The sequence below is a fragment of the Scyliorhinus canicula genome, chromosome 1 (assembly GCF_902713615.1).
Source record: "Scyliorhinus canicula chromosome 1, sScyCan1.1, whole genome shotgun sequence".
Taxonomy (NCBI): Eukaryota; Metazoa; Chordata; class Chondrichthyes; order Carcharhiniformes; family Scyliorhinidae; genus Scyliorhinus; species Scyliorhinus canicula.
This window is the reverse complement of record NC_052146.1, coordinates 173,682,250-173,695,767: the sequence shown is the minus strand read 5'-3', so window position 1 is coordinate 173,695,767 and position 13,518 is coordinate 173,682,250. Positions and strand designations below refer to the sequence as shown.

Genomic DNA, 13,518 nt, shown 5'->3' with positions numbered 1-13,518 from the left:
CTTCACAGATAATGAAGCAGACTAGGACTACCTTCAAGCATGGACTGAGAAGTGGCAAGTAACATTTGTGCCACACAAGTATCAAACAATAACCATCTCCAACAAAAAGGAATCTATCCATCTCCTCTTGGAGCTCAAGCGCATTATCATCGCTGAATGCTACACTTCAATAATCTGCGGATTGCCACTGACTGGAAACTTAACCAGAGCAGCCATGTAAATACTGTGGCTACAAGAGCAAGCCCGAGACTGAGAATTCTGCTGTGCGTAACTCTTCTTCTGATTTCCCAAAGCCTGTCTGCAATTTATGGGGCACAAGACAGGAGTGTAATGGAATACTCTCCACTTGCTTTGATGAGTGCAGCTCCAATGACACTCAAGGAGCTCGACACCGTCCAGGATAAAGCACTCTTCCTGATTGACACTCCAACCACCACCTTAAACATTCACTCTTTCCACCACCAGCGTACCATGGTTGCAGTGTGTATCATCTGCAGGATGCAATACAGCAACTTGCCAATAATCCAATAGCAGCACTCTCCAATTCTGCAACCTCCACCACCTAGAACAGCAAGGGAAGCTTCTGCCACCCCTTGGCTGCAGAGTGGCATGGCCCGAGGAAACCCAGGCAGCACCAATGAATTTCAGATTGGGCTCCCAATTCCAGCACAGGAGCCTGATTTAAATATGAATAATTTGCTACTATGCAGTGGGACACACAAAGGCTATTGGGGCGAGGTGGAATGTGAAGCTAAGGCCACAATCAGATGAGCCATGATCGTATTGAATAGCAATAGCAGGCTCGAGAGGCTGACTGGCCTACTCCTGCTCTTAATTTGTATGTTTGTATGTAATCCCTGAAACCTGCCATGGTAAATATGGTGACAAATGTGGGTGACATGCTGTGGTGGGTTCACATGGGTTTAATTTATAATTCTCCACACTACAACTCCCTCACTCATCTTGGAAGTGTAAATGTTGCGGCTATAATTTCAGTGAGCGAGTGGTAAATCTATGTGATAGCTCCCGAGGAATGCAAATACAGTTAGGATAGATTTCTAACAGAAAAAAAAAGATAGCGATGCAGTATATGAGTGACATGAGAATCATGTCAGGTTTAGTAGCAATAGGTGGATGGCTCCTACAGTTCCCACTGTTATCATTGGGGTTTCCCCCTGATGTCAAGTCTGACTCTCTTGTCGACCAACTGATAATGCTGGATTACTGTGATTGGTCACCAACTCCATTATTGTATCCTGTGAATCCTCAGATTATGGAAAGTTAACTCAATTGATCTTGGTACTTTCTGTCCAATAAGTTTTGAAAAGCAGTTGGATAGGCTTGTTTTTATTCTCGCTGGAGCAAAGAAGATTGAGAGGCGACCTGATTGAGGTGTAGACGATTATGAGGGGTATAGACAAGATGGATAGGAAGCAGCTGTCCCCCTTAGTTCAAGGTGAGGGGCAGGAGGTTTAGGGTGGATTTGAGGAAAACCTTTTTTACCCAGAGGATGGTGATGGGTTGGAATGCACTGCCCAGGTGGGTGGTAAAGGCGAGTTTCCTCACATCCTTTAAACAGTGCCTGGATGAGTATTTGACGCAGCTTAACTTTCAAGGCTATGGGCCAAGTGCTGGCATACGAGATTAGGTAGGCAGGGCAGGTGTTTTTCATGCATTGGTGGAGACTTGATGGGCCAAAGGGCCTCTTCTGTGCAGTACTATTCTGTGATTCTGTGACTGCTTGAAAGAAGTTTGCGTTTGGAACAAACAGAGAGAAACAGAGGGTCTTGTTTCTTAAGCTGGTGCCAGTCATTGAAGATACTGATGTGAAAAGTGAAATAAAGTTCCAGATCTGTTTGGTACCAGATACACATTTACACAAAGTAATCAAACTTCAAATTAACTTAATATAAAGTGGTTGTACATCAAAATAAATTGCTTACCCTTTAACTTGTAATATGCTAGGTGACTGGCCATGATCTGCCTGATTGACTCTGTGGTGCAGATTTTAATTCCATTTTGGAAGAAGGTTGACCTCTTTGCCCTGTGCTTGGCTGTCCAGTTGACTATCCTTCCAATGGTTGAGATTTGTTGGCTGTTTACTGCATTCAGTGACTCAGAAGCTCCAGGGTTAGTTTTATTCTCCCGATTATTCCCCACTGCAACGCCATCTGCAAATACAAAATAAAATACAAAATAAGCCTGATTATGACAAATTATTTTCTTACCAAATAGTTGGTGTAGGAAAACCTTTATGAGATATTTACTTACTGTTTTTAAGTTCCGTCTAACTGAAAGGTAGAAAGCTACTGAGTTACCGTCAACAGTCAGTACTTTCAGATCAGAATAACTCAGTCAGCAAGTCCTCAGAAAGGTCACATTAAGTGGAAATCTAAATTACATGTCAGTCGAATATAATAAAAATAAAATACTGAGCAATTTTAAACTAGCAATAAGGGAAAAAAAATCTGTTCTTACTAACAGTGACAAAAATAGAGCTGTGAAAATTGACAACTTAACCTCCAGTCAAGAGGCTTAGGTACCATCCCATTAATTCTAAATGAGGCCAGAAGAATCCCTGGGGATAGAAGAAAACGAAAGCTAACAAATAGCAACAACAACTTGTATTAATGAAGAGCTTATAAAAATATAAAATGTCCCAAAGCGTTTCAACTTAAGGTGAACAGAACAACATTGGGAAGGCTACAAAAACAAACAGAGGATAACAAAGAGAGAAATAAGGAAGGAGAGGATCAAATATGAAGGTAGGCTAGCCAGTAACATTAGGAATGATAGTAAAAGTTTCTTTAAATACATTAAAAACAAACGGGAGGCAAAAGTAGACATTGGGCCGCTCCAAAATGACGCTGGTAATCTAGTGATGGGAGACAAGGAAATAGCTGAGGAACTTAATAAGTACTTTGCGTCAGTCTTCACAGTAGAAGACATGAGTAATATCCCAACAATTCAGGAAAGTCAGGGGGCAGAGTTGAATATGGTTGCCATCACAAAGGAGAAGGTGCTAGAGAAACTAAAAGGTCTGAAAATTGATAAATCTCCGGGCCCAGATGGGCTACATCCTAGAGTTCTAAAGGAGATAGCTGAAGAAATAGTGGAGGCGTTAGTTATGATCTTTCAAAAGTCACTGGAATCAGGGAAAGTCCCAGAGGATTGGAAAATCGCTGTTGTAACCCCCCTGTTCAAGAAGGGAACAAGAAAAAAGATGGAAAATTATAGGCCAATTAGCCTAACCTCGGTTGTTGGCAAAATTCTAGAATCCATCGTTAAGGATGAGATTTCTAAATTCTTGGAAGTGCAGGGTCGGATTAGGACAAGTCAGCATGGATTTAGTAAGGGGAGGTCGTGCCTGACAAACCTGTTAGAGTTCTTTGAAGAGATAACAAATAGGTTAGACCAAGGAGAGCCAATGGATGTTATCTATCTTGACTTCCAAAAGGCCTTTGACAAGGTGCCTCACGGGAGACTGCTGAGTAAAATAAGGGCCCATGGTATTCGAGGCAAGGTACTAACATGGATTGATGATTGGCTGTCAGACAGAAGGCAGAGAGTTGGGATAAAAGGTTCTTTTTCGGAATGGCAACCGGTGACAAGTGGTGTCCCGCAGGGTTCAGTGTTGGGGCCACAGCTGTTCTCTTTATATATTGACGATCTAGATGACGGGACTGGGGGCATTCTGGCCAAGTTTGCTGATGATACAAAGATAGGTGGAGGGGCAGGTAGTATTGAGGAGGTGGGGAGGCTGCAGAAAGATTTAGACAGTTTAGGAGGATGGTCCAAGAAGTGGCTGATGAAATTCAACGTGGGCAAGTGCGAGGTCTTGCACTTTGGAAAAAAGAATAGAGGCATGGACTATTTTCTAAACGGTGACAAAATTCATAATGCTAAAGTGCAAAGGGACTTGGGAGTCCTAGTCCAGGATTCTCTAAAGGTAAACTTGCAGGTTGAGTCCGTAATTAAGAAAGCAAATGTAATGTTGTCATTTATCTCAAGAGGCTTGGAATATAAAAGCAGGGATGTACTTCTGAGGCTTTATAAAGCACTAGTTAGGCCCCATTTAGAATACTGTGAGCAATTTTGGGCCCCACACCTCAGGAAGGACATACTGGCACTGGAGCGGGTCCAGCGGAGATTCACACGGATGATCCCAGGAATGGTAGGCCTAACATACGATGAACGTCTGAGGATCGTGGGATTATATTCATTGGAGTTTAGGAGGTTGAGGGGAGATCTAATAGAAACTTACAAGATAATGAATGGCTTGGATAGGATGGACGTAGGGAAGTTGTTTCCATTAGCAGGGGAGACTAGGACGCGGGGGCACAGCCTTAGAATAAAAGGGAGTCACTTTAGAACAGAGATGAGGAGAAATTTCTTCAGCCAGAGAGTGGTAGGTCTGTGGAATTCATTGCCACAGAGGGCGGTGGAGGCCTGGACATTGAGTGTCTTTAAGACAGAAATTGATAAATTCTTGATTTCTCGAGGAATTAAGGGCTATGGGGAGAGAGCGGGTAAATGGAGTTGAAATCAACCATGATTGAATGGTGGAGTGGACTCGATGGGCCGAATGGCCTTACTTCCGCTCCTATGTCTTATGGTCTTATGGTCTTAACCTGGAAGAGCAGGAAAAAAGGAAGTAAATAGGCTGTTTGAATATCTCCTAAACTGTGGTGACAATATACTCCACCCTCAGAAGGTAAATCTGCTATGTCACGGTAAGTATCCATACCTCAAAAAGGGGTTGCGGCTCCCAATTATTATCCATAAGACTATAAGAAATAGAAACAGGAGTAGGCCAATTGGTCCCTCGAGCTGACTCTGTCATTCAATAGGATCACGATTGATCCAACATTACTCACGTCTACTTTCCTGTCCTTTCCCCGTAACCCTTGATTCCCTTACTGATCGAGAATCTATCTATTTCAGTCTTAAATATAAAAAAGGACACTGCCCCACAGCTCTCTGTGGTAAGGGGGTCCGAAGACTCACAATCCTCTGAGAGAAGAAATTTCTCCTCATCTCAGTCTGAAATGGAACCCCTTTATTCTGAGACTTTGCCCTCTGTTCTGAGGCTTTTCCAAGAGGGGAAACATATAAGACAAATTATTAGGTTTGGGTCAACTAACCACTTCGTCTTCAACACCATAATCATAGCCAAGCTCATATCAAAGCTCCAAAGCCCAGGACGTGGCTATTCACTCTGCAACTGGATCCTTGACTTCCTGACCCATAGACCACAATCAGTAAGGATAAACAACAATACCTCCTCCACAATCGTCCTCAATACCGGTGCCCCACAAGGTTGCGTAATTAGCCCCCTACTTGCCTCCCTATACACCCTCAACTCCGTGGCAAAACTTGGCTCCAACTCCATCGACAGGTTTGCTGACGATACGACCGTAGTGGGCCGGATCTCGAACAAATATGAGTCAGAATACAGGAGGACAATAGAGAACCTAATGGAGTGGTGTAATGACAACGATCTCTCCCTCAATGTCAGCAAAACTAAAGAGTTCATCATTGACTTCAGGAAGCAAAGTACCGTACACACCCCTGTCAGCATCAACGGAGCCGAGGTGGAGATGGTTGACAGCTTCAAATTCCTAGGGGTGCTCATCACCAAAAATCTGTCCTGATCCACCTACGTAGCGCTACGACCAAGAAAGCCCAACAGCGCCTATACTTCCTCAGGAAACTAAGGAAATTCAGCATGTCTGCATTGACTCTTACCAACTTTTACAGATGCACCATAGAAAGCATCCTATCTGGCTGCATCACAGCCTGGTATGGCAACTGCTCGGCCCAAGACCATAAGAAACTATAGATAGTTGTGAACAATACCCAGTCCATCACATGAACCTACCTCCCATCCATTGACTCTATCTACACCTCCCGCTGCCGGGGGAAAGTGGGCAGCATAATCAAAGACCTCTCCAACCCAGCTTACTCATTCTTCCAACTTCTTCCATCGGGCAGGAGATACAGAAGTCTGAGAACACGCACAAACAGACTCAAAAACAGCTTCTTCCCCGCTGTTACCAGACTCCTAAATGACCCTCTTATGGACTGACTAGATCTCTTCACACATCTTCTCTCCTGAGTAATACTACACTCCTGTATGCTTCACCCGATGTCTGTGTCTATGTATTTACATTGTTTGCCCTATTCTGTATTTTCTTTTCGTGTATGGAATGACCTGTCTGAGCTGCACACAGAACAATACTTTTCACTATACCTCGGTACACGTGACAATAAACAAATCCAATATACAACACATAAGCTTCCAAACATACAATTTTTTAAAAATTCCACTTAAGGGGCAATTTAGCATGGTCAATCCACCTACCCTGCACATCTTTGGGTTGTGGGGGTGAGACCCACGCAGACACGGGGAGAATGTGCAAACACCACGTGGTCAGTGACCTGGGGCCGGGATTGAATCCAGGTCCTCGGCACCGTGATGCAGAAGTGCTAACCACTGTGCCGCCCTTGCCAAATATACAATTGACAAAATGTAAGCAAGTCGTAAAGGAATGAAGAGGAATGAAGAGACAACTGAAACCAAAACAATTTCATTCTTCCATCATTTTCAATGTTACCATTCACTTACCAGGTGTCACAAAACCCATCGATCAAAGTCAAAAAGTTTTCTTCAGAATGTTCATCTATACATTTATCATCTACGTAGAGGTGAGTGTATACCACTGGAAATGTTGCCTGGGGCTTGGCCATCTGAAGCATAACTCCAGGATCCCAAGTTACGTACTAATAAGCATTGATTGGCATAAGGCATGACTTCTACCCCTCAGTCAGGAGGAAGTCCTGCCTTGGAGAGTTGCTGGTCAATCACTGTGGTTCACAGCTCTCCATTTCCTCCATCAACAGTGCTGTAGTGGCCGGAAGAGGCACTACATGGAGTTACCAGAGCCTAACTCTGGGAACCAGAGGTCCAGGTAAGTATCAGAGTTCCCAGGGTGGGGAGTGTAACAAAGTCCTTGGAGTCACAAGGGGTGGGGGATATTGGGTTCTTGGGGGTTGGCTGGGTGGGGAAGGAGGTCTGGACGTCACCTGGCCTTAAGGGGAGGGCATCTCCAGTCAGAAGGGAGCCTCTAATGGAGGCAGGAGAACAGTCCCTCCCCCTTTCCACCTGAGATCGACTTATCTTCATTTTTGGGTTCTCCCGAGGTGTCATCTGTCCACTACTTAGGCTGGATGAGAAGGGCCCTTAATTAACCATTTAAGGGCCTAAATTGGGGAAAGGTGGGCTTCTCGTCTGAGGCCCTGGCCGCCCTAATGTAAAATTGCTGTGAGGTTAGGGAGGGCACGAAACTGGAGGGAATCCCGTTCCCTGCAATTTCATGCTCTCCCCATAACCTCAGAACCTGCTCGGCGAGGGGTGAAGGGAGGGGAAGTGTAAAATTCTGGCATTCATTGCTAATTTTACAAGCATACACAGTATACTTTCTGGAAAAAAAATCTATTAAGCTTACTACTGTGTTCTCATACTTTCTAAGATGATTCTTTGTATACAGCATCAACAATCACTCTTGTAAGTAGCCCTTTATTGTCTGTGATCCAGAGTGTTCCCTTTCTTTCATTATGTCTCAGTAGTGTAGTGTGCCCAGCAATCAAACAGTAAACTGTGTTACTGTATTCAGCTTACTGGACCTATCAGTGAGACAACTTGTCATCAGCTAGGCTTTGGAAAGATGCTCTCAGACCATAGCTTTACCCGCAAACTACGTTTAGCCTATATTCACCAATAGTGAAAGGTAAATAGTACCTTCTCCGGCTGGGGTGTTTGTGATGAAAGGCATTAATATAAATTGTTGTTAGCAGCGAGGGCTGAGTTAGGAGAATTTTTCTTGTTTACAGACATTTATTTTATTGAAGAATGGATTGCACTGCAAAGGCTATTGCAGCTTTTTAAGGGAATATTGGATAAATATTTGCAGCAGTGAAAACAAAGGTGACGAGAAGCTGAAGACTATAGCAGTGGGATTCCTTTTGGATTGCTGTCGATAATTACGGGCCAGCACGAACAGAAAGGGCTGAATGATCTCCCCGGTGCTGGGGCCAATTCAAAGAGTCTACAGATAAGCAGCAGCAAACATGAGCATGTTTGCAGTGATAAATAGTGATTGTTCCTTCCTCAGATGTTAGAAATGTGTCCTTGTGTTAACTCAAAGTGAAGCTCTAATAATAATTATTATTTTTTTAATTTTAGAGTACCCAATTATTTTTTTCCAATTAAGGGGCAATTTAGCGTGGCCAATCCACCTAGTCTGCACATCTTTGGGTTGTGGGGGTGAAACCCACGCAGACACGGGGAGAATGTGCTAACTCCACACGGACAGTGACCCAGACCCGGGCCCTCAGCGCCGTAGGCGACAACGCTAACCACTGTGCCACCGTGCTGCCCAAAACTATGATAATAATAATCTTTTATTGTCACAAGTAAGCTTCAATGAAGTTACTGTGAAAAGTCCCTAGTCGCCACATTCCGGCGCCTGTTTGGGTATACAGAGAGAGAATTCAGAATTCTCAGCCAGTACGGGAATTGAACGTGCACTGCTGGCCCTGTTCTGCATTACAAGCCAGTTGTCTAGCCCACTGAGCTAAACCAGCCCTAGATGTAGGATAGGCTCTAACTAGATGTGAGATAGGCTCACTTGATAATAATTTTAGGTGAGGGTGATGTCCTAACTTATCCCCCACCCCCCTCCCCACCCCCCCGCACGCCCTTTCCGCATCCCCCCAGCAGCCCTCATCCCACGCCCCCCCCCCCCCCCCCCCCCCCCAGCCGATTCCTTCTGATACGGCACCGGATTGTGGAGGTGTCTAGAAGCCACGGTGGGGTGGCTGAGGGGGGGGTCGGGTGGTATTTAAAAATGGTGGCCTGATCCAGGAGCCTGATTCCTGCACTGGTGAGCTGAGACAAAATTGAAGGAGATTTTGCTTTCACTGAGCACTGATCTTTTCCCTCTATTCCCCTACCTTACCTTTATGCCATGATCAGCACCTTCTTTAGTCTTTAATGCCTTTGTATTGTGTCTATGACATCTTTGTCAATCTCTCCTCAGCTCCCACTATCCCTGACCTCCTATGCTGCTCCACTTTCTCCACCCCGTCTCCAACTATAGAATCCATAACATTGCTATCCCTCTTCAGCTCTGATCAAGAGTAATACGGACTCGAAACGTTAACTTTCTTTCTCTCTTCACAGATACGGCCAGACCAGCTGAGTGTAGCATTTTCTGTTTTTATTTGTGAACACCATAGTCTAAGTCATTGATATATATCAGGAAGAGCAAGGGTCACAACACTGACCTCTGGGGAATTCCACTACAAACTTTCCTCAGCCCATATCTTATCCAACTTCCTACTTTCCCTTTCACTATCCAGTGCCGTATCAGAAGGAATTGGCTGAGAATCACAATTCCCGACCAAATCGGAGGCGGCGCTGCTTTCGCGATGCCCCGCCCCCTCCAAAGCGGTGTACTCAGAGAGTACGGCATACCACGTATCGACGGCCTCAGGACATTGTCTAAGGCCCCTCCCTGATGCTCTGTCCCCGACCGTCCGAGTTCCCGCCGCCGTCGGTCACGTGTGGTCTCATCCGTTGGGAACTCGGCGTGGCGGCTGCGGACTCAGTCCAGTGCCGCCACAGTTGTGGGAGGGCTGATCCGCGGGCAGGGAGGACTTTATTTGGGGCTGGGGCACTGTGGGGGGTGATGGTCTGGGGCGCACGAGCCGGCCAAAGAGGGGGCACTATTTTGCGGGCTTGGTCCACGAACGGCCTCCGCCATGTAACACGGCCACGGACCCTGAGAATTTTCCAGGTTGTATTGGCAGCTGGAGCTGGCTGATCTCCACTGCCTTGCTGCTAGCCCACTGCCTTGCTGCTAGCCCGCAGCAAAGCGGGGAATCGGTGGCCATTTTACGCCATTTTTTCTGTCATAAAATGCCACCGTTTCCACGCCAGCGTGGGGACATAGCCCAGAATTTGAGAATCCAGCCTGAAGTTTTAAGCTGAAGGAGTACTACAGCCATGCTTTCAACATACTCTGGGGAAATTTTGATGATCTTTGGAACAACCAATACCCCAGTGGTCTACAGAGGGTAGGAGCCCAATCTGCCGCTGGTTGTGGTGGAAGGACTTAGACCCAGTCTGTTGGGAAGAGACTGATTACAGAAGATTAGGCTCAACTGGCTGGAAGCCTTCAACATATCTAATGCCATCCTCCAAGATGTCTTACGGAGGTATGAAGACATCTTCCACAAGGAATTGGACTGGATTAGGGGCGTTCAAGCCAGATATATGTTCATTCAGATTTGACTCCCGAGTTCTTCAGAGCAAGACCATTGCAATATGCATTGCATCAGAAGATTAAAACAGAGCTAACGAGACAGGAAGAGCTGGGTCTAATCAATCTGGTTCAGTTTTCAGAGTGGACAGCATTGCCAATTATTTCTGTCCTTAAACCTGATCGTTCGATAACGACATGAGGGACGATAAACTGCCGATAAATCAAGTCTTCCACATTAATCGGTATCCGATCCCCCAAATTCAAGGCAGGGGCCTCACCTACTCAAAATTGGACCCCAGTCACGCCTATCTGCAACAAGAGTTAGATGAGGAGTCTCAGAGGGTTGCTACAGTCAATACACACAAAGGCCTCTTCCAGTATACCAGACTTCCATTCGGCTTCACTTTAGCCTGCGGTGTCTTCCAGCATTAGATAAAAATCTCCTCCAAGGAATTCTGAAGGAAGTGGTTTACCTCGATGATGTGCTAGTCACCAGCACTGCACCAGAAGAACATATGGCCAGCATAGAGGAAATATTAAAGAGGTTCCGTGATGCAGGGATCCACCTAAAACTCAAAAAATATACTTAGTAGGCCTGAGAGGTGACATACCCAGAATTTTGAGTTGATGAGACAGGGTTGCACATTGGAAGAAAAAGTCAAGACCATACGAGACATTCCTGGAACCAGCAAGCGTAAATCCTTCCTCGGTATGGTCAATGATAATGGAAGGTTTATTTTGAATTCAGCCAATACATTGACACCATTACATCAGCTGTTCAGGAAGAATCAGCGGTGGCAATGAAGAACCCCCCAAGAGGAAGCCTTCTCAGTCGTGAATTACAGTCTCAGCATTACAGTCTTCAAATCTCCAGGTGCATTTTGACCCAGGCATACCAATAGTGCTGACATGTGATGTGTCCCCTCACTGTAAAGAGGTGGTTTTATCCCACAAAATGGGAGATGGTACAGAACGCCCTATTGCTTTTGCCTCAAGGACTATTTCAGAAGCAGAATGAAACTGTGGAATTTGATCCAGTGCCACACAACAGACATATAGAACATAGACATAGAACATAGATATAGAACATAGAACAGTACAGCACAGTACAGGCCCTTCAGCCCACGATGTTGTGCTGACCATTTATCCTAGTCTAAGATCAATCTAACCTACACCCCTTCAATTTATTGCTGTCCATGTGCCTGTACAAGATTAGATTAAATGCCCCTAATGACTCTGACCACCACCTCTGCTGGCAGTGCATTCCACACACCCACCGCTCTCTGTGTAAAGAATCTACCCCTGACATCTCCCCTATACTTTCCTCCAATCACCGTAAAATTATGTCCCCTCGTGACAGCCATTTCTGCCTTGGGAAAAAGTCTCTGACTATCCACTCGATCCATGCCTCTCATCACCTTGTACACCTCTATCCAGTCATAAATCTGAGTAAAATTCTAGCTCATGGAATAAAAGGGAAAGACTATCCGGCTGATCGCCAAACGCGATTTGGCGTTGGCGACCGGAGAATGCAGCCCTGGGTTTCTGCACAAAGGTATTGAAAAGTCTACTCACCAATTATAGTCACCAAAGCCCCGGTGTCAACTTCCATTTTAAGGCGTCTACCATTTACCCTTAAGACAATTTCAATCGGGGCCAGCTTAATCAATTGGACTGCATTCAACTGATACAGTGCATGCTCCTCTTCAGAGCTATTCTCCATTATGTTCAGTGGTGCTGTGGACTGCTGCTGCTGTTGTTTCATTATGCATTGGCGTGCTTTGTCTCACACGGCAACATGCTGCATTGGAAGCACATGAACTCCAGAACATGGCAGGTCTCCTGTCCTCCCCGCAATGATAGCAGCTACCTTAGATTTGGGTTGACACCTGACTTCTTCCTGCTTCTTGGGTTCCGGTCCTGCCCAAGGACCGTGTCTGGCCATGAACATAGAACATAGAACAGTACAGCACAGAACAGGCCCTTCGGCCCTCAATGTTGTGCCGAGCCATGATCACCCTACTCAAACCCACGTATCCACCCTATACCCGTAACCCAACAACCCCCCCCCCCCCCCCTTAACCTTACTTATTAGGACACTACGGGCAATTTATCATGGCCAATCCACCTAACCCGCACATCTTTGGACTGTGGGAGGAAACCGGAGCACCCGGAGGAAACCCACGCACACACGGGGAGGACGTGCAGACTCCGCACAGACAGTGACCCAGCCGGGAACCGAACCTGGGACCCTGGAGCTGTGAAGCATTTATGCTAACCACCATGCTACAGACTTCATGGCCATACTGCCCATACCTGGTTAACCTCCACTTCAGCCACGCACTCCGTCACCTGAGCTTTCTTTTTCCAATGTAATTGTGGTCTCTGCCAGAAGCTTTTTCTGGATATAAAGGTTATGGATGCCCTAAATCAACCAATTGTGCAATATGTCACTAAATGCAGTCCCGAACTCGCAGTGCTTAGCAAGCTGGCGAAGCCTGGCCATAAAGGCTGAGACAGACTCTTTATGGTCCCTCTCTGCAGAGCTGAACTTATAACATTTGAGGATAATCGAGGGCCTCGGTTTGAAATATTCTTCACCCAATTTTACTATCTGGTCAAAGGTCTTCAGGTTAGGTGCCTCCAGGGATGGGAGGTTCCCAATCAAATTATATGTTTGGGGCCTGTAAGCTGTCAGATAGTGCTTCTGCTAGTCCTCGCCTCTGATCTCATTTGCAGTAAAAGAAAAACAGAGCCGTTTGATGTACTGAGTCTAACCCTCTGGTCAAATATGATGTGGAGATGCTGGCGTTGGACTGGGGTGAGCAGAGTAAGAAGTCTTACCACATCAGGTCAAAGTCCAACTGGTTTGTTTCGAATCACTAGCTTTCAGAGCACTGCTCCTTCCTCAGGTGAATGAAGAGGTAGGTTCCAGAAACACACATAGACAAAGTTAAAGCTGTAATATAATACTTTGAATGCAAGCCTTTGCAGGTAATTAAGTCTACAGATCCAGGCGGAATGACTGGAGAGAGGGAAATCGCAGGTTAAAAAGGTGTGAATTGTCTCAAGCCAGGACAGTTGGTTGGATTTTGCAAGCCCAGGCCAGATGGTGGAGGGTCAATGTAATGTGACATGAATCCAAGGTCCCTGTTGAGGCCGTACTCATGAGTGCGGAACTTGGCTTTAA

At 45.7% G+C, this 13,518-nt stretch overlaps 1 protein-coding gene across 2 annotated transcripts in view; it reads right to left on the bottom strand.

Annotated features, from left to right (window-relative positions):
• LOC119969352 (interphotoreceptor matrix proteoglycan 1) overlaps positions 1–13,518 on the bottom strand; it is a 153,357-nt gene that overhangs the window by 120,191 nt on the left and 19,648 nt on the right. For both annotated transcript variants that reach the window (XM_038802884.1, XM_038802894.1), the window contains exon 2: positions 1,944–2,171. In XM_038802884.1, the coding sequence (XP_038658812.1) occupies positions 1,944–2,171 (228 nt within the window). The remainder of the gene's footprint in view (positions 1–1,943; positions 2,172–13,518) is intronic.